Source organism: Leptinotarsa decemlineata, unplaced genomic scaffold (assembly GCF_025532065.1).
Source record: "Leptinotarsa decemlineata unplaced genomic scaffold, Ldec_3_MD MMD2_tig00002974_RagTag_RagTag, whole genome shotgun sequence".
NCBI lineage: Eukaryota > Metazoa > Arthropoda > Insecta > Coleoptera > Chrysomelidae > Leptinotarsa > Leptinotarsa decemlineata.
Window position 1 is genome coordinate 14,269,821 of NW_027412578.1, and position 22,439 is coordinate 14,292,259.

Genomic DNA, 22,439 nt, shown 5'->3' on the forward strand with positions numbered 1-22,439 from the left:
TGAAACTGAGGAAGAAATACATATCAATCCCAACAGATTTTGGTAATTTATGAATGATAAACGAGGAAGCTCCACAAAATATCACAAGTACTGAATTTTGAAGGTCAATTGCTGGAGGGTCCCTCTAATATCGTAAACGGTTTTGCCAATCTTTTCAAACAATCGTATACCGCTTCTTCCCCTTTTCATCCAAACTCTGATATTGATAATAATCACTTTCTTGATATATCAAGCTTCAGTGAAAACGAAGTATACGAGGCACTAAGGTCGCTCAAGCCTAAAAAGACCACTGGTCCAGATGACATTCCAGTTTTCATCCTAAAAGATTGTGCACTTGTGCTTGCTCGTCCTCTATCTATACTAATTAATATCTGCTCAAGATCGGCTACAATACCAAGGATCTGGAAATCATCAAAAGTCTGTCCCATTTTCAAGAAAGGAGATAGACGAGATATTCAAAATTATCGGCCTATCTCTATTATTTGCAACTTTGCAAAGATTATTGAGATTCTGCTGTTATATATCGGCATGTTAGTTGCAATATAAGTATAAACCAACACAGTTTCATGAAAAATCGTTCAACGGTCACCAATCTTCTGACTGTAACCCAACATATTACTGAATCTATTGACAATAGGGCCCAAACTGATGATATTTACACAGACTTTTCTGAGACCTTCGACAGGCTTGACCATGGCATTCTACTGAACAAACTAGTAGCCTTTGGATTATCTCCATCCTTAATCGCACTCTTTTCAGTCCTTTCTACGGGATCGAAAACGATATGTTCAGCTCAATGGTTTCAAATCTACCGAATATAGTGCTTCTTTCTGTGTTCCACAAGGTTCAAATCTGGGACCGTTGCTCTTCAATATATTCATTAATGATATTGCAGATGTTATAGATGTGTATTACCTTTTGTATGCCGATGATCTAAAACTATACTGCCTCGTTGAGAACATAGATGATTGTGTGAACCTCTCAGCAAACGTAGGACGGCTGGTAGAAGGGTGTTATCGAAATAACTTGTCACTGATCCCGATAAATGTAAGGTCATGTCCTACAGTTTGAAAACGAATATCTTGATCTTTGATTATTCAATAGAAAACGTTTCCCTGGTGAGACCAGAAACATGTACTGATCTTGGCGTCACATTTGACACTGCACTATCATTTAATAGGCATATCGATAATGTTGTAACCTCCTCCTGTCGTTTGTACGGACTAATTGCACATAACAGTAGTGATTTCAAAGAAACTTCGACCTTGAAAAAACTTCATTCGATTCTTTCATAAGATCAAAGTTAGAATACGCGTCATTTGTGTGGAGCCCCTTTTATCAATATCACATTGATAGAATAGAAGCAATTCAACGACGATTTTTGAAACTGCTAAGCCTGAAAACCGATGGCATTTATCCTCCAAAAGGAACAACCCACTCTACAAAAGCATAACTTTTGCAGTCTCGAAAAAAGGCGTGAATATTATAGTGTTGCACTAACCTATAAAATTATCAAAAGCATAGTTGACTGCCCAACATTACTGGAAAAGTTTAATATTTACATTCCTAGAATCTGTTCCAGACACCCGAGTTCTGAAGAATTCTCCGATCCATACCATGTGTAAAGTGACAAATTCTGTTACCGATAATTTAGATATATTCAGTTGCAAATTGTCAAATATAAAATCCCACTTCCTAAAATAATTATTTCGTCACCTATAACAAATATAAAATGTGTAGTCACTTGTTTGTATTGTTTGTAGTATTTATAGACTTTACAGTCACTTGTTTGTGATGTATTTATTATACTCTGTTATTTCCTGCTCTGTAATTGGGCTATGTCCTGTAGAGTATTGTATTAAAAATAAATAAATGAATAAATAAATTCCGGTAGGACGTTCGCCAATCAGGACCAGGTAAAAATAGCCCGTCGTGTAATGATTCGAATGACACTTATTTCGATTGGATTTATTGAATATTCTCTGTGATATCACAAACAAAGTAAACTCATAAAAACGGACAATAATTTTGAAACATTCTAATAAATCAGTAATGAATTATCTTTTCAAGGAATGAATATGTAGAGGCAAGCTTCTACTGGTAAAATTAGTGGAGTTATACAATGAAAAATGTACAAAATGTTACTGATTATTCGTCCAGTTTTGTTTATTGTTTACAGTGCTCGTTAGCTTCCTGGAGATAAAAAGAATTCGTTGTTAACGAAAAGATTCATTCGATCAGGGCGTACTCGAAAATCCACTCGACTGGCACGATCATTAAAAACATTCGTTCGTAAATCTCCTCGAAAACGGAAAACCCTGTTCATTAAAGAATTGCGATTGTTTGTTTAATGACTGTTTCGAGCAATTAGATTTCCTCCCGTTTGAACGATCTCCCTGAGAGAATTGTAGCAGTCGATAGTGTTTTTAGTAGTATCGATTAGCAAGAGAAGAAGACTAAATGGGAGTAATAACAGACGAGTTGATGCATAGAAATATTCAAGTTTGAAATAAAGACTATGAGGAAATATCAAGACTTCAACTGGACTTCGCTTCAGCCTTCGCCACACGAACACTGAACACCTTTACTCCAGGAAGAGTGATGTCCTCAACTTGGGGTCCTTCTTTATCAATTTCAAATATTCGATTGTTTGTTTGATATCTGACTGACTGTGAGAAGTAGAAGGATAATGCCAGGTCTCGACCTTCCCCCACCACTTGGACTTTACCTTGAATGGCACCACATGACCTTCAGCTATATGTACGTCATATGCACTTGAACATGGAGTTCGACCTTGGCGCTTGACTCTCTCTTCGATACATGACCTTGAGCTTGAGCTAAGTCATACGTCATTGAATGTTGTCACTGGAATGGAAGTCAGTATAAAGTTACTTGTTTCAAAGTTTTTTTCTCTTAGATCAACTTTTTATTCAAAAAGAAGATTTTATTCAAATCTGATCCACTCCTGTAGCACCTGTTGACGTCTAACCAGAAAAAAGTTCAGAAACTATCGGAAGATCTTCTGTCTTCCCATTCAGCAGAGTATACGAGCTTTGCGCAGTTCAAATTGTTCTTCAACATTTCTCAGTATTTGAAAAATTAAACTTTTCGGCTTTCTAATTTCCCAATATCATATGAAAAATGCGGGTACTTTCAAACGGGAGGAGAAGAGTAAAAACCTTCAATATGAACTCTTTACAAAAATATTGGATGAGTGAAAAGTTCGTATGCTAAGAAATAGATGGCGCTACTAGTATCCATATGATTTTCAGTTGACATCAACCTTCAGAAGAGACGTATACAAATTTCTGAGCTATCGAACCCGATTTTATGCGTCCATATGTGACAATGGATGAAATGTGGCTCAATCATTCCACACCCGAATTAAAACGATCGTTATCTGAAGGGACTGCATAAGGTGAACCGACTACAAAGCGTGCAAACACGCAACAGTCGGCTGCCGAGATTATGGTATCAGTTATCAGTTTTTTGACATGCGCATGGTCTTATTTCCATCAACTATCTTGAAAAGGAAAAAATCATCTGCAGCGACTAATACATGGCGTTATTGAAACGTTTGAAGGTGAAATCGCAAAAACACAGTCCCATTTGAAGAAAAAGGAAATGATGTACCGGCAAGGTAATGCAACGTGTCACAAGTCAATGAAAACTATAGCAAAATTGTATAATTTGGGCTTTGAATGGCTTCCGCATCCACTATATTCTCCAGATTTGGCCCAGCGACTTTTTCCTGTCCTCAGACCTCAAGAGAATGTTAGTTTGAAAGAAATTTAGCGCCGATGGAAAGGTAATGGTCGAAACTGAAGTCTTTTTTGAGGCGAACTATATAATTGTATGACCGCTGTAATCGTTATATCGCCCTCGAAAGTAACTATGTTGAATAGCTCATTCCCCAGTTCATTCGATAAAACTGAACTTTCAAGGATAAAGCTGAACGCTTTGGACTCTGTTTCTTGAGTTTCAAATGGATGCATATTGATAGTGACTGTTGGAAAAAAGCACGTAAAAAAACCATCACCACTGGATAGTTCCTACAGTGCCAATGGTATTTCACAACAATTTGATTCTTTGTCTTTTCCAAAGATGTTGAGAACGCTTTCAATCTTACTCGCCAGTCGATTCGTTGGAGAAGATTCATCAGTTCAGACCTAGAATCAACCAACTCAACTACCAAACTTATTCAGGATGTTGCTCACCTGAATACATCGAATGCTTTATTAATTTCCAGACAGTCTCTCGGATTCCTCCCGACGACAATACAGCCAAACAATTTATTGAATTCGCTACCTCAGCAAAGCTCTGAACACCCGAAGTAATATCTCTGTGACGCAAGGAATTTTTGAACCTCAATCGTCAGTGTCAAAAGCCACAAATACAATTTCAAACTAACTCGAAACTCAGTTAGCACCATTTAGGAATTTCGTCTAACTGAATAACTGTATGTAATAAACGATGGAGAATGAAGTCCCAACGAAAGGGAGTTCTCCCAACTCCTCGTTCAATAACAATAGCTCATTCTCGACGTAATGTATCGAAAATTAAACGAGGAGCTTTTCGTCCATTAACGTTCCTTTGAAAACGAGTCTATCTTCATGATGCAATACGTTGAATTGATAATGGATTTTTTAATGGAATTGTTTTGTGTCGTTGGGGCTGCACTTGTTTTGTTACTCAACAGATACAAATGCTTCTACGCGAGTTTCCACTGACAGTGAAGAAGAATATGTGATTATATTCTTTCAAAGGAACAAAGACAATTGCGGGTTTTTTCATAAAAAACAATGTGGAAGTGGCATTCAGGTCACTTTCCAGGTTATCCAATATCCTTTTCAATGCTATAGATAAAGTGGACAAGATGGTTTGGGTATAAATACTACTCTCACTTCTCTCCACTCACTGGGAATATACCTCAGAGCTAGAGAGGTTCTGAATATTCCAACCAGGTGCGGCATAAGAGTGTCCCGTCCCCACTGAAGTTGGACTGGTCAGTCCAACTTCAGTGGGGACGGGACACTTCAGTCACCAGGTCCTGGTGACTTGAAGCGGGAAAAGCCCGATATAGCCCATCTTATTTTGTCCTCATCAATGACTGCAGCAGATAGCCAGTCGCATTGTGAGGGTATTGTTGGTACATCCGTCCAGTTCGTCGTTCCAGGAAAGACAGAACCTGGGAAGTGAGTTTCCATAAGAATCTCAGCACTCTCCTGGAGGTTGGCGGCTTTGTCGCCATTTTCCCTCGTCAGGATGCCGATACTCTTATGGTGGTCATTTGAGAGTGCCTAAAAGCTAGTGGGAAGTCTTCGACTGCCTCACAATAGGCTCTCCAGGCTTCTCTTTGCTTTCGTCTGCAAACTTTTTCGAACTCTCTGAGGTTGGCTTGATATATACCCCAATCCTCTTCGAGTCTTGTACGTTTTGCCTTATTAAAAGTCGTTCTCGCTGTCTTCCTGAGGTGTTCCAATTCAGGACACCACCATGTGTTGGTTGTGCCATCTGTTTGAACCATCCTCATCTCACAGGATTTCTTGTAGGCAGTGTCTATTTTGTTGCGGATAGATACCGTGTACCTTTCCAGGTCTTCATTGTTGCCAGGAGTCAGGACCTCTGTTTCCCGCAGAGCTTCTCTTAAGAGTCGATTGTAGAGAGCTACATCCGTCCTCTTTGGGTCACGAGATTTTACAGTGGTCCTGAGATCCTGGTTTACCATATAGGTCAGTCAGCGGTGGTCTAACATTGAGATATGGTCCGTCTTGGATTTTGTATGATATTTTGGGTGTAGTAAGCGTGATATCTATTAATATTTGGCTACGGGCGTTAATAAATGTCGGCTCCGTGCCTCTATTCAAGATTGTTAGATCATTCTTAATTATATATTCATATAGAGACTTACCTCGAGCGTTGATATCCTTGCTGTATATCCCATAGATGGAAATACCACTCCAAAGAAGGTCTGACCTAAGCTCAATAAAGCATCAACGGTTGCTGAGGTGTATACAGTTTTCCGCTTCGGAACCGTGTTCCAAGCTTTTGAGAAGCAGCCTTTGCAATTCCAGCGACATGCTTGTGCCAAGACATATTGGTGTCCGTTTTAACCTTCAACAAACTCATGGAAGTAAAAAGCGGGAGTGTCTGTCCTGGCATTATTATATCCAGCTCGGAGACATTCATCTTTCTGGAGAAAACCGATGCCTGAGTTTTCATGGCATTGAACTGAACCTGGGTATTTCCACCCCGATTCGAAATCACCTGCTACCGGTGTGCTAAAAACTTTGAATCCATTTTTTTTGAAAAGTCAAGTGCATCAAGAGTTTTGTTTCTTGGTATTGGATTTATTTCCCGCCAGAGGCTTCAGTTTGACCTTTCATTTTCTCATTCACTTCATTCCATAATGAAGTTGTATTCCAACAAAATAATTACTGTGTTTAACCAGCCCTCATGAGAGTAATTATTACGTTGGAGCATCAAATTTCAGTGAAGCAACAACATCGAATTCATGAACTCATCCAGATACATAATTTATATTATTAATGGATATTTGTTCTGGAACATGACGCGAAAAGAGATCAATCATCTCCAACGCATTACAAATTGTTTTCCTTTCCATATTTTCCATTTTCCCATTCGCAAATCGGCCGGAATTCGAGCCAACGAACAGACAATGGGTTCTAATGGATCCTCGGAATTTCAGAAGCGAAAATGCATATTCATTCGTTCAGGAATCAATTAGAATATACCCGCAACTTTCTCTTGTTTCGTCGCAGGATTTTCCGCAACAATAGCTGCGTCGTTAGCAATCGGTGAGTTTATTTTGCTTTTTTCAAGGCATGGGAAATCAATTAAAAGTAGGGAATGGTGAGTGGGATCGGAGGTTTGTTTTATAGGTTAAAAACATTGCCACTTTTATTAAAACGTTTGAAGTGAGGAAATTAACTATAGTAGTGAAGCACAAATACGAGGTGTGTTCAAAAAATAGCCGTTTTGAGTATTCAATAGAGATAAACATTGTCTTTCACACTGAATAATTTGGACGAATCGTTTGAAAGTTATCGCGATAAGATTAACGCAACGCAATAAGCCATTACGCGTCGCGTCTACTGTAAGACGACGGGTGAAGATGCGTGGAGGTAGAGAGGCGGTCTAAGCAATAAAACGCCATCGCCGAGAGTGCGACTCGAACACGGGCAGATGCGTGAGGGCAGACGTCGTTGACATTTGTGTTTTTTTTTTTGGTACCTTGGGAGCTGTCTGACTTGTTCATTTACTCCGTCTCCAGAAAACCCTGCAGCCTCTTGGGCTTATTGCGGTTTAATCTCGCATCTTCTCATGACACCCATTCCATCAGTCTCGTTCCCTGTACTAGTTTGTACAGGTTCCGTGTTGGATGTCCGTCATATTCTTCAGGGCGTAATTTTGTACGTCCGTATATTACCTGCCTCCGGTGATTCAGTGCCTCACATTCGCATAAGATGTGTAGAGCTGTTTCTATCCCTTCGTTGCATAATCTGCAGATGAGGTTTCCGTTGTACAGCCCCAATTTAATCAGATGTCCTCTAAGCGGACAATGACCAGTTAGTAGCCATGTAATTATTCTAAGCCAATCCCTACTATATTGAAGTAGTTCTTCGGTTCTTTTCTCGGACGGTTCCCTAATGAAGGTTCTACTGTGTTTGTTGCCAGGTACTTTTGTCCAGTACTCTGTGTTTTTCTTATTGGTCCATGTCCTAAACTGGTTACGTACCAATAATTTTGGTACCCCCAGAGCTGGTTCAAGACCTATATATGAAGTTGATGATCCGCGTCTAGCGCATTTATCAGCTTTATCATTACCTGTGATTCCTGAATGCTCTGGCACCCAGTTCAAAGTTAATTTGTTCCTGTTTCAGTTCTTCATGACATTCCCAGTCCAGTTTTGATGTTACCTTCGGGTTTGCCGTTCTTGCTGTCTGTGAAAATATTGATCCGCTCATTTCTTTGAGGTCCCAATTTGATAAGCCTTGCACACTGCAAGATAGCATACACTTCCGCCTGAAAGACGGATGTGTATCGTCCTAGCGAATAGCTGTAGTTTAAATTTCTATCCACTCAGTATATTCCAGCTCCCGTTCCATGTTTGGTCTTCGATCCATCTGTATACCAGGTGTTTTTTACAAACATGTTTTCGGAATGACTAATGGTCTTCCACTCTTTACGGCTTATGATTTTGGCCGTGAAGTTTGTGTTGAAGGTGTACTTCGGTGTCGTGTGTTCCGTTCACATATTCAATATGTGCTCCCCCACTTGTTCCGAAATTTCTGTTCGGTCCGATCTTTTGTAGTTCGGTGAGTTTTCCAGTCTGAATTGACCCATCCTGGCCTCCCCCATTATCACAAAGTGTAAAGGAGGTAGATTCAGGAGTGTCTCCAATGCAGCTGTTGGGGTGGTTCTCATTGCTCCCGTCATTCCCAAACATGCAAATCTTTGCACCTTGCCTAGTTTGTTGATGTCGGTCGCCCGCTTCATCTTTGGCCACCAAACCAGAGATGCGTATGTTATCATGGGTTTAACCACCATCGTGTATAACCAATATACCATGTCTGGTTTTAGTCCCCATGTTTTTCCATAGGTGCGTCTGGCGAGCATCAGTGCTACCCCCGCTTTCCTCTTTATCCTGTCCAGGTATTGGTTCCAGGTCAGTTTAGAATCTAGAATTACTCCCAGATAGTCAACCTCCCACGACACTTGTATTTCTTCACCTCGAAGTTTAAGAGGTCGGAGACCCACCGTTTTAGTCATTTTGGTGATTGCTACTATGGTCGATTTGGATGGGCTTATGTTAAGCCCTTCTTCTTCGGCCCATCTTGTTATAAAATTCAGGGCCTGCTACATTGGGATTACCATTTGGTGGTCTATATGCGGTTATAACAGAAATGGTACAGTCTTTCATTTTGTAACGTATGGCACATATTTCAATTTCACATTCTATGGACAAATTAGCGATGGCCCTAATCACAGTTTCATTGTGTTCTGCCTTTATGAGTATGAGAGAACCACCACGAATTTTATTATTTCTTGAATAGATAGCTGCTATTCTATAGTTCCCAAAGAAAGTATTATTAAAACAATCTGAGTGTTCTCTGGTAATCCAGTGTTCTGATACACATAAAATATTAATTTGGTTAATATGAACAAATATTTCAATTGAAGTGTAATTATTTAGAAAACCCTGGACATTTACATGACAAATACTAATTTTTTTATTTATTGTTTCTATGCCTGTCATTTCTTTCACGCCATGATGTTTGACTGAATTTATGGGTGCAATGGAGCTCTTTCTCGTTCTCGCATTTTGTGGAGGCGTATTGGAGACAAAAAATTTTGCCCATCCTCAGTAGGAAATCGAAACATCGGAAAGTAACTTGGTTTGTAATCTTTTAATTTTATATTTTTAATTTTCATTTTCATTTTTAGCTCGTGTTGATTTAATTTTTTTTATTGTTTTTTTGGTTGTTGCTGGTATGTTATTTCATTGTAATTTTTTTTTGCCTAACAAAATTGTGTTTTCAGCTAATCTTTTTAATTTTTTTACAGATTTTTTCAGGAATTTCAAATCAATTTATATTATATTATGCAATGGAAGTCCAAAATGATGAATTACAGTCATCAACAATGCTCCAAATCCAATTGATTTCTAATAATATCGAGAACATTTTTAAACTGGTCATTGAGATTTGAATAGAAGCTTGGAACATCAAAGTCTTCCATCAACAGAAATTTCTCATTATACCGTTAATTTTTCCACTGAATTAAAAAAATATTACATTCAATATTCATATTTGACAGTACTTTTTCTGATATATTTTTCCTTCAGTTTATATCTGTAAAAAAATCCTGAGCGTATAATCACATCTTTGTAAAGAGTTTTTATTAATGTAATCAATTTCTTTCTCCTTTCTCCACATCCTACAAACCTACCAATTATATGAAACGTCAAAAAGTTTCTTGTTCCAAACCGATCGCACAAACTGTCGATTTTTCGGAACTGTAGAGTCTCCCACGAACCCACGCTCGAGATGAAAGGTGACATTTTCGTCTCGTATTTCATTAAGCAGCACGAACGAACCGTTTCTTTTGTGCATTACTCGAATATTCACAAAGGGCTTCAGAAATCGTCTGAGCCGTCTGATCTCGAAAGCTAATAGCCCTACTGCCCTGAATAAATCCTCGACCCAAGTCCTCGCGACAGCTCTTCATTCGAACGCTAAACAGTCCGGTAAATGAGTTTTCTAAATGGCGTTGCACTCGAGCTACACATATACATACAAATGGGCACGAAAATGCTAATCGATCCGGTAATGGAATGCCACTCGATGAAAGATTCGACGAACTGTGGAAAGTTTTGAATGACTTGAATGAGAAAACTGTTCTTGAATACAGTGTAACGAATTTTCATCGTCCCCTAAGAAAAAGGTTTTCATTAGTTCGGACTTCCATTGTCTAATATAATATAAATTGATTTGAAATCCCTGAAAAAAATTAAAAAGATTAACCGAAAATAACAATTTCATTAAACAAAAAACTGAAATTACGAAGAAATAACATACAAGCAACAACCAAAAAAATTTAAATATTAATAAAAGCTGAAAATTTAAAAAAAATCAAAATATTCGTAACAAAAAATTAAAAATGAAAATTAAAAGGTTCCAAACCAAGTTATGTCACAGCGTTTCGAATTTTAGTATCCACAATCGTCTTCGGGTGATAATTGGACTTATTTAATAATATTAATAATAACTTTATTCGCCTTTTCGATCATTTACATGATATAAGACATGTCATAAAGCAGGTCTACAGGTATATTAAAGATAATTCTAATTATTCTTTTTTGAACAATAAAAACACGTTTTTGCCCCCGCAGAAGAACCCCACATTAATACATTTTGAGCCATGTGTGAGTACGCCAATGAATAGTGAACAGTCCTGATACCACCTAAACTAAGCACGTCTTTGATCTGTCGTATTGCAAATAACGCTTGATTCAATTTTTTGCAGACATAATCGACATGGGCCTCCCAAGACAAGGTTTTTTCTATAAACATACCAAGGAGTTTGGCTGTTTTCGACAGTTGGATGTTGTCGAGTTTCACTGTTTTCCTTAACACGAAGCTTAAATGTACTGTTTTACTTTCGTTCAGTTTCAGTTGATTTCTATCACACCAAGAAATCATGTCATCCATGACTGAATTAATGTTGTTTTCTAACTCCTCCGCAGTATTTCCGGAAACTGTTATGGTAGTGTCATCTGCGAATAGGATAATGAAACCTTGTTTTATATACTTCGGAAGATCATTTATATAGATAGAGAAAAGCAGTGGGCCTAAAATGGACCCCTGTGGTACCCCAAGGATAATATCTTGAATATCAGATACTGCATTATTCACAGTCACTACCATTTTCCTATCTTCCATAAAAGATTTTATCCATTCCAGAAGGAACCCTCTAATGCCAATGTTCTATAACTTACTAACCATCATGTCTCTATTTACTGAATCAAACGCCTTAGCCAAGCCAAATAATATTGAAACTACGTACTTCCCCTTATCGATTTCATTGTAAATAAACTCGAATTTTCTAGCAATAGCAGTCTCAAATGATCTAGCTTTTCTAAAACCATGTTGATGATCGGTTAGAATCTTGTATTTTTCGAGAAACGCAATAATTCTATTTGTTACTATTTTTTCAATATCTTTAGATGGAATACTCAGTAATGATATTTGGCGATACTTATCTATATCCTCATGTGAACCCTTTTTATGAATAGGAATAATTTTGGCTGTTTTGAAGACACTCGAAACCACGCCTTCCATTATAGAGTGATTCATAAGATTCAATAGAATTTCAGATATAAATGGAATGACATATTTCAGAACTTTTATTGTTATATCGTCTAGGCCACTCGATTTTTTATTTTTTATTTCGGTTATTATTGAAACTAGTTCAGGTTCTAGCACTTCTTCAAAAAACATTGAGTTTTCGTTAAATTCCGAGACCGTATGTGGTAGTGACATGTTCTGACCTACATGTCTTAACAGACCTGCCGAGGCTGCTCTGGCAAAGTGGCAAGCAAAATTATTGGCAACTTCTGTCCCATCATTGATCCGGATACCATTTGCTTCAAGATGAATCTCCCTTTTATTGTCAATTTTGATTTTCCCTCTGAAACTATTCACAATATCCCTTGTAGCTTTCTGTTTGTTTTCAGCTGTTTCTATTTGATTTGCGTAATATCCTGTTTTTAACTTCTTTAATCTATTTGTATATTCTCTTTTTTCCCTTCTGTAAATCTCGTCACTCACTTCTCCATCTATTATTCTTTTGTGCAATTCTCTCAACTGACTGCTTTCATTTTTAACTTCTCTCGTTACCCAACTTTTTTTAACTTTCTGTTTTTGTTTTACATTTATCCTATTTTTAGGACATGACACGTCAATTCCTTCATTAAGGCCTCAAATGCATTATGTGTAGTAAGTCCACTTACACAAGTCCAATCAATATTACTTAGTCGTGTCCTAAGTTCTTGTAAGTTCTCATCTGTAAATTTTCTATTGAAGTAGGTAGTTGTAGCCAGAGAATCATTCGCTAAAGAGTTGATAAGATTGCATGAGAAAATATGGGCAAGATGTTTGGCTAATAAAGTATCATATAAGAATACACTGAAGTTTTCTTTTGAAATATTTGTGACAAGGTAGCCAATTGCTGTTGCACTCACATGGTTATGTTTATTTTTCAGAGATCTGACTATTTATAGGTCATTCGAGTGCTTTCACCTATCGCCTCTTCCCTCTCTCCGCTTCAATGGTTTCAGCGGGAAATGACCGTTTGGCGGGAGTTGGTCTTTTATCGCTTGATTAGAGGCTTCCATATGTTACGTATCTCTACGCTAGCTTGTCTGAATGCGTTGTTGGACAACATATACGCGGCTTCTTTGAATTTTCTCCTAAACCAGTGTTCCTCTTTGTGCAAGATCTCAGCTTGGGACCACTCGATGTTGTGTTGATGGGTCCAAACATGGTCTGCTATTCCTGATTTGCTGGTTTCCCCTCGCTGTGTGTGTTTCTTGTGTTCGGCAATGCGAACATTCAATGGCCTCTCAGTTTCACCAATATAGGATTTTCCGCACTCACAGGGTATCCGGTAAATGCAATTCTTGGAATCGCAGTCCGCGTTTGTTGGCCTTGTTTTCGTGAGGCTGCTACGGATAGTGTTCCCAGATCTGAAGCAGGACCTGATGTTCAACTTGCACCCAATCCTTCTTATCTTTTCCGATAATCCTCTGATGTAGGTAAGTACAAGTACTGGTTGTGGTAGCTTCTCTTCCTTGTGGAGTTCTTGCTGTCTTTTAGCTAAGGCCTGTTCTATCATCACTCTGGAGTAACCATTCCGTTGAAGGTCATTTTTGATGATGTCTAGTTCCTTCTCGAGACCTTCCTTCGTGTTACAGAGCTCGAAAGCACGGTCTAGTAGAGTCTTGGTGATTCCTCTCTCAGTCGATTAATGGTGGTTGGATTTCTGGTTCAGATACTGTCCTGTGTGAGAGGGTTTTCGATATACAGATGTTTCCCATTAAGTGTCGGTCCTCTTCACCAATACGTCAAAAAAGCAATTCGTTGTGGACTTTCTTCTTCATTGTGAAAATAATGGAAGGACTTACGTTGTTGATGTGCTTCAGGAATGTGTTTAGTTCAAACAAAAAAAGTCTACACCTACGAATGCAAATCAAGAAATGATGCCACTAAACTTGACTAACTAAAAAGTTCATATATAAAGAGTTATGTGTTGAAACTGATCCGATATTTGACGTAAAATTTTCACTCGGAAGTTCACGAAACTATTGGTTTCGCTTCATGTTGATTTCTTTGAATGTATTCAATAGTGAACTCAATTTCGAACAGAGCTTCTCATGTAATGATTTGAATTATAATGAATTAAACTACGCATTGACTAGCTGAAAACCAGAGCCCAAACACAAATTACTAAATACTGAAAACTGAATATTAATTGTTAAAAACTGAATAATAAACGTAATACTTACTACTGGACACTAAAGATTAAATACCAAATACTGATTACTAAATACTGAATACTAAATACTGAATACTGAATACTAAATCCTCACATTTTTTGTATCAAGATGGAGAAGCAGAAAGCCGAAACTTTCCTTTTACTAAATACTTAATACTAAATACTGCATACTAAATACTGCATACTGAAAACCTATAAATAGTAGATACTGAATGCTGAACAATGATTACTGAAAATGGAATACACAATACTGAATACTAAATAATGAATACTCTAAATACTGAATTCCCACATTTTTCTATCAAGATGAAGAAGTAGGAAGCCGAAACCTTGCTTTTACTGAATACTGAATACTGAATTCTAAATACTGAATACTGAATACTGAATACTAAATACAGAATACTGAATACTCAATATTAAATACTGAATAATAAATACTGAATACTGAATACTAGATACTGAATACTAAATACTGAATACTGATAACTAATTACTGAATATTGAATACTAAATACTGAATACTGATTACTCAATAGTGAATACTAAATACTGAATACTGATTACTGAAAATTGAATACTAAATAGTAAATACTTAATACTGAATATCAAATATGTTGGCTATAAATATTATATCAATCAATATAAGAAATTAGAAAATAGAGACAATAAGATATTAACGGTAGGGTAGGGTTGGGTATTTATTGGGTCAAAATCGTAATCTATATTGTGCAATTTGCACATACGTGAACATCCATGAATATCTTCTTTGCAAATGAACAATTCATGAAATACCTGCAATTTATTATTGATCATTCCAACTGCATTGAACCGGGGATACAAAATTGAAAAACATTTCTTGTTTACTTTTTTACGTAATAATCAGTAGTTTTCAACATTTAGTATGGTCCTAATGCTAGGAAATACTCATTAAATAATCGAAGCTAATGAAATGAGTGAAAACAGATCAATGAACTATGGAATTCCCCAAGGAACAGCTCTGATACCGATCCTTTTCGAAATCTATCTGAATGATCTATATGAATTAAGTTTGGAAGGGAAAATTATCTGTTTCGCTGATGACATCGGTGTTATTTATGAAGGAGAGGATTGGAATTCATTGAAAACAATGTTTGTACAATAATCGGATGATTTGACAGTCCTCAGTAAATCAATTGATAGTCATCTCCTGATGTTGCTAACTTGATTAGCGAAACTCGCGCGTCGAAAAACCGTATTTTGGTTCTGATGTGGGAGAAGTGATTTCGAAAGATAATGGTATCTGTTCGGGTGTATGAAAAATATCTACGTTAATATAATATTTCAAACAAAGATGAAAAATAGAATTGTCAGCAATACATTATTTTCTGATGAAGAATGAACCATTCGGCACTTGAGTATTTCAAAAATCAAACTCATCCATCCATGTAGACTTGAAACTGTATTGTTTCAATCAAAAGTTTCAAATCTTTGCCTCTCAATTTCTCTAAATATTCAATTTCACGCATTCTCAAACAAACCATCCCGACGAATCTCCCAAAAGATTATTCAAAAATTCCCGACTTCCCATCCGAGAGTTAATCGAAATAGCCCGCGCCCCTTTAATTTGCTCGATTTTAATAAAATTACTTCTAGCGGTTTTGGAAACAAAGAGATCTGTTTTATCGCGCTCGCGGGTAATTATATCGTTTAAGGCCTTTTGAGCGCCCTTAACTAATTTAAAACTTATCAAATCTCTGAGAATTCACCACTCGGGGCCGTAGTTCAATACCAGACAGAGATAGAGGAATATTTGAGATCAAGACGTCAACCGTTAAAGAATTGCTGCTGCATCAATATTTCAACTCTGCGATCTCTGCAAAAAATATGAAAAACAAATCAATTTATAATTAGGAATGACTCACGTTGATGAAAAACCATGAGGTTTCAAAATCATATCACAATTAACAATAATATCGTCTAGTAGCTTCGAGTTGAAAGCTATAGCGGAAAATGGAAAGAAATTTCTCATTCTGCGATCAGCACACTTTTGACAAAAATTTCTTGCTTTCACGATTTCAAAATAATTACCGTTGCCACTTTCCTTCTCTCTAGTGAATAATAACAGAATTTTAAAAAGTGAAAATATTTACCTTGACAACTGGAAAGCCAGATTTGGCTGGTTAGTATTCAGTCCCCAATATCCATGGTCCAATCCTGGAAAGAGACAAGAGATTAATGGAAAATCTGACACATATTATTCCCAGTATTGGAATTTTCTACGTTGAAAAATATGGCGAATGCGCCAGGTTTTTAACAACCGTGAATCCCCGTGAATAATACCTTGTATAGTCGAAGTTACCTTTATTGTGAGTACTTAAAGCTATCGGCATCTCAAAGCCCAAAAAACAATACAGAGAAATGATGACGCGGCGAACTAGTCCACGTGGACTGAAGAATTGGCGGTTCTTTTTGGATAATTTTTACCAACCAGGTTTTATGATTGACTGAAGAGTCATAAAATTGAGTTTGAAGTCATGTTTCGGTGAATGAAACTGTTCAGAATTGAATAAAGAAACTAGTATTCAGATTTAAAATAATAAACAAGCGTCAAGCAGTCATGGAAAGCAGATATTATTCCCAGTATTGGAATTTTCTAAGTTGGAAAATATGGCGAATGAGCCGGGTTTCTAGCAACCGTGAATCCCCGTGAATAATACCTTGTATAGTCGAAGTAACCTTTATTGTGAGTACTTAAAGCTATCGGCATCTCAAAGCCCAAAAAAACAATACAGAGAAATGATGCCGCGGGGAACTAGTCCACGTGGACTGAAGAATTGGCGGTTCTTTTTGAATAATTTTTACCAACCAGGTTTTATGATTGACTGAAGAGTCATAAAATTGAATTTGAAGTCATGTTTCGGTGAATGAAAGTGTTCAGAATTGAATAAAGAAACTAGTATTCAGATTTAAAATAATAAACAAGCGTCAAGCAGTCATGGAAAGCAGATATTATTCCCAGTATTGGAATTTTCTAAGTTGAAAAATATGGCGAATGAGCCGGGTTTCTAGCAACCGTGAATCCCAGTGAACAATACCTTGTATAGTCGAAGTAACCCAAAAAAACAATACAGAGAAATGATGACGCGGCGAACTAGTCCACGTGGACTGAAGAATTGGCGGTTCTTTTTGGATAATTTTTACCAACCAGGTTTTATGATTGACTGAAGAGTCATAAAATTGAATTTGAAGTCATGTTACTATGAATAAAACTATTCAGAATTGAATAAAGAAACTGGGATTTAGATTTAAAATAATAAACAAGCGTCAAGCTGTTATGGAAAGCAGAAGAATGGTGGAATTGCGTAACAAATACTTAGAACAAATAACTGAATATAGACAAGAACAACGGCAAATTTTCTATCACGACACAGTTACGAAAGTGGGGACTGATAGTTCGAGAATGTGTACACCTAACATGCCTGCAAAAAAAGAACCGCTACTAATCATTGTCCATTGCAGAGGAAGTAAAGGATGGGTTCCAAATTCTTTGAAATTATGTGGAAAAAAACTTTGGGACTGTAATGTTCATTATCATAAGAACATGGAAGCTAATATTTTTGAGGAATGGTTTAAAAACACATTGGTCCCAAATTTGGATACAAATAGTCTAATAGTTCTTGACAACGCTTCCTATCATTCGCGACAGCTTATCAAAGTACCAAAAAAAAGTTGAAATACAAAGTTTTTCAATGGATAACAATTTGTATTTTGAAGATTACTATACCAAAAACCAACTGCTTGAAGTTTTACAGACAAAAACATTTGAAAGAGTGTTTGCCCTTGAGAGAATTGCTGAAAAGTATGGACACAGCATATTGAGACTTCCCCTCTATTTTTGTGTTTTCAATCTCATCGAGTTGATTTGGGGAAAATTAAAACAAAGCACCAGGCGTAAAAATAATTTTGCAAAATTTGGTAAGAAGGTAATAGAGCTAGTTAAAGAAGAAGTATCTAATATTATCGAAGAAGACTGGCAGAAAAAGATTTAAAAAAAATCAGTTGAAAAAGACTATATGGAGATTGGATACTTCCATATTAATGGTGAATATATGATGAAGCTAACCTGAAATGCCATCGAAAAACGAATCCACATGTTTCTAGAAATGATATGAAATCTAGAAAGGTTAATGCAGTCAAGCTGCTGGAAAATAATTCCATGAAAATCAAAAAATAAATAGATAAGTACTCTTTGATCATTCCCATATTGATTTCAATTTAAGAGCCACCGGTATACAGCTGTTTCAGCCTACTGGGCATCGTCAGTACCAGGCAAGCGGTCCTCGATTGAAGACAAAATGACATAAAAACTTGGCAAGTTGACTTGGGTGTCACACCAATGGGTGGTTCCACTCATGTTTCGCTTGCGTTTACGCAACTATTTTTATCAAGTACTTTCTTGGTTTTTCCCATTTTGTCTTCAATCGAGGACCGCTTTCCCGGTACTGACGATGCCCAATAGGCTGAAACAGCTGTCTACCGGTGGCTCTTAAATTAAAATCAATCAATATTGAAATTTTCTTCGTTGAAAAATATGGCGAATGAGCCAGGTATCGAACAACCGTGAATCCTAGTTTACTTTCCGCCTATCTGCTGGTCATTACATTGTTGACAAAAAAGTTGTCCGTAATACAATACAAAGCCTTCAAAATGTTTCTTATTTTGACGACTCAAGTTTTTGTTGCTGTTGTGGTTTTGTCGAATTGGTGGAAATCCGCCAAAATGATCGTTTGTAAAAACCAAAATGGCGACCTAGTAAACATAGCATGATTATTCATCAATATTAGTCTCAATCAGTTCTGACTCTGTAAAATCGGCACTCATGACAACACTGAGGAAAGCCAAACGCTCCAATTCGTGCAGTCCCATCCGAACTTTTCTTCCGCTTTTCTCGTTGATTGTTTGGCCCCTCAATCAGCCCGTTTGTCCGGCAAATGGTGATTTAATTATCTGATTGTCCGGCGTTCCACTCGCCTGTCTAGATACCGATCAACTGACAACTTCTACAACTTTTTTCCAGGAGCCGGAAAGGATTACACGAAGAATAAAGGCCTACGGCAAGTAGCGCTTGATTTTCCGAGGGCAGAAAAAGTTATGTGAAAAACAGTCTGGAAGACAGTGAATCAGACAAAAAATTTCTATAGAAAAATAATAACAATAATAATTAGTAGGCATACAGTACATTCCAGTTGAAAGGAGCTGGTCGTTATTGAAAAAGACGTCAACTTTAGTTTTCATGAAGGAATTTCTACATGAAAATAATCCTCCCCTCCACAACAACCGCAACAAATTGCTGAATTTTGACACGTGGCATGAGCATTGCTCAGGAATTGTTGAATGACATCAACGGTGATCCAGATTTGCTTGAAAAAGTCATAACTGTTGACGAATCATGGGTATATGGTTATGAAATCGAAACCAGCGATCGTTTTGATCACTGTTTTCTTCGATTATCGTGGCGTAGTGTATCAGAAGTTCTTGCAACAAGGTCGCGCGGTCAGTAAGGAGTATTATCTTGAAGTTATGCGACGTTTGCGAGAAGCAATACGAACAAATCGTCTGGCATTGTGGAAAAACAACAGCGTAATCATGCCCCAGCCACCGTATTCACCAGATTTGGCCTCCTGCGACTTTTTGGTGTTCCCACGATTGAAGCTACCCATGAAAATACGACGTTTATATCTGAAGGGGACTACTTTGGAGGGAAAACATAGGAATTGATAAATAAATAAATTCTTCTTGAGAAAAGACTATACTTCATAGAAACCGTATGCCACATTTTGAATTCAATATTTACCGATGGAAAAATACTCAAATCTTTCAAAGTCTCAATCACAATACGAATTGTCAAGACTGGCGATAAAAAATTAGTAACAAACTTACGACCCATAACAACGATTGATAACTTCTCTGTGGAAGATTCCCTCATCCATTTTTTGTATCAAGATGGAGTAGTAAAAAGCCAAAAACTTTCTTTCCTGAAAATTAATCACTCCTAAATATATAACCCCTTCAATTCAAATAAGATTCCTCTTGGCTGGAATTGAATCAAATAGGTGAATGAATGTCATTACGATGTCATCGATGACATGAGCAGATCAAGCTTAATCCGTGACATTAAAAATCGTAGTTCATGAATGAAATGTATGTGTTTTCTATAATGTTATCCAATTTGTTACTGAAGAGCCTTGGGGCAAGTGTCTTAAGGCGAAACATCGATGTATACCAGTGAGGATGACAGTGTTCCATGTAAGTGCAGTTTGTTACCATTTATTTAAAGTAGAACTCATGTGAATGATATCTGATTTTTATTCCATAACGAATGTTTGAAATAAAAACTAAGTAAAGATAAGTATTTTCTGTATTAATCAGTGTTCATATAGAATTATTTGTTTCGAAAGATTTTTTTCTTTCGTGTAATTCAATGTTTATAAAAAAGTAGCTGTTTCAGGAGGACTTCCTTTCAGTTTGTGTCTGAAAGTTACTTCTTTGCATGATCTACACATCCATGTATAGAGTTACTTATTTTCAAATTGATTACTTCCTTCCTTTCTTTGGAAGATTCCCTCATCCATTTTTTGTATCAAGATGGAGTAGAAGAAAGCCAAAAACATTCTTTCCCAAAAATTAATCACTCCTAAAAATATAACCCCTTCAATTCTCTAAAATATTCGAAAAATGTCTCAAAAATAGAGTTGTATAATTTTGCAATAGTAACAATAGTATTTCAAAATCATGATATGGTTATACTAATAGTAACAATAGTAAAAATATTTTTTTTAAATCACAATATGGTTTCCTGGAAAACGGATCGACAGAGAACGCAGTTTTTGAGATTGTTAACCAAATCAACAAAATATATCTGTTTTTTGAACCTGGAAAAAGCATTTGATACTATCGATTATGATATACTCCTTCAACGTCTAGCTAATATTGGTGTGAGGGGTGGTGCTTTGGAAAAATTGAGGACTTTTGGCAAATTGAACAGAAATTGTCAAGGTAAACGACTTCTTTGCGACCTATTACTTGTTACCCAGGGCGTACCACAAGGAACTGTATTAGAACCTATCTTTTTCCAATATATATGAAGAGCATCTTCAAAATTTCTAATTTCAATGGTGACACATCTTTCCCTTTTGTTGGAAAAACGTGGGAAGAAGTATAGACTTAGGCTAAAATAGGCATTAAAATTATTTTCAACTGGTTGAGTTCAAATTTATTGAGTGTCAGTGGACCTAAACATCACAGCATTCTACCTGAATCATTGAAAGGCATAGAAAACATACTCACAATCAAAAGAGTGTTAAAAAAATTCGGTGACATTATTTATGATATGCTTCTACTGATACTTGAGTAAGATATAACCATTATTAGAGGCGCCTTTCATGGAGCATCATAAACAGATCTCTCCCTCTCTTTCTCTTCTTCTTTCTATCTGTTTTTTTCTCCATCCTGCAAAATTTGTATGTCTGTTTATATAAGATTAGAATTATTTCTTTGATTACTTGCTTGGTTAGGTAGCCGTAACTTTCATTAGTTCTCATGGGCTTGTATAATCTCCAAATTTAATGTATCTATTTGTCGTTTCATTTGTCATAGATGAATATGTATCTGTCTTATAACTGAAATTAATGAATTTACTCACTTACTCACTTACTCACTATTCTATTATTTACTTTCACACATTACTGCAATATATGGTTGATAATGTGATGTAAGATCAGTTACCTTAGTGGCGCCCTCTTATGTACATCTGTAAAACCAAGATTACTTCACTTCTAGATAAATATTAATTTACTTCTAATCCAACAGACATAGATTCATTCTAATTGGCACCCTATCAACAATACAGAACTTCTATAATTTACAAAAGGAAATTATGAGATAATTTCAGAAATTCGATAAGTTTGGTATGTCATAACTTCGTAAATCGGGCTATATTATGTCGAATTCTCACAAATGTTTTCATTCACGAGTATGAGTATTTGCTGTTGACCATATTTCCAGCTGTGTAACAGTTGTGTAATGAGCAAATTCAAATTTGAACCGTCCTGTAGATGCCTCCACTGATTTTTTTGACTTCAGAGATGAATCCACTGAAAGTTCACAAAATAAACGCCTTGTCTAAACATGTACTCCTGAGGCAATAGAAATTATTGAAGGCAATTCTCATTTAGTCATCCCCAAAATGGAAGTAACGACCGGATGGCGATTCAACGCACAAAAGAACGAGTTAATAAAATTCCCGCGCCCCTTTTCCAACAGCTCGTAATTCTAAGACTCCCCTAAATCTTCTCTCGAATACACACATAAAGCATCACCAC

General features: G+C 36.7%; 1 protein-coding gene across 5 annotated transcripts in view; it reads right to left on the reverse strand.

Moving 5' to 3' along the window:
* Positions 1-22,439, reverse strand: part of Csgalnact (Chondroitin sulfate N-acetylgalactosaminyltransferase) — a 337,563-nt gene that overhangs the window by 213,462 nt on the left and 101,662 nt on the right. For 4 of the 5 annotated variants that reach the window (XM_074177577.1, XM_074177576.1, XM_074177575.1 and 1 more), the window contains one exon: positions 16,209-16,272. In XM_074177577.1, coding sequence (XP_074033678.1) covers positions 16,209-16,272 — 64 coding nt within the window. Of the gene's footprint in view, positions 1-5,911; positions 6,011-16,208; positions 16,273-22,439 lie in introns of those variants that run through there. The other variant, XM_074177579.1, reaches the window with a different exon arrangement.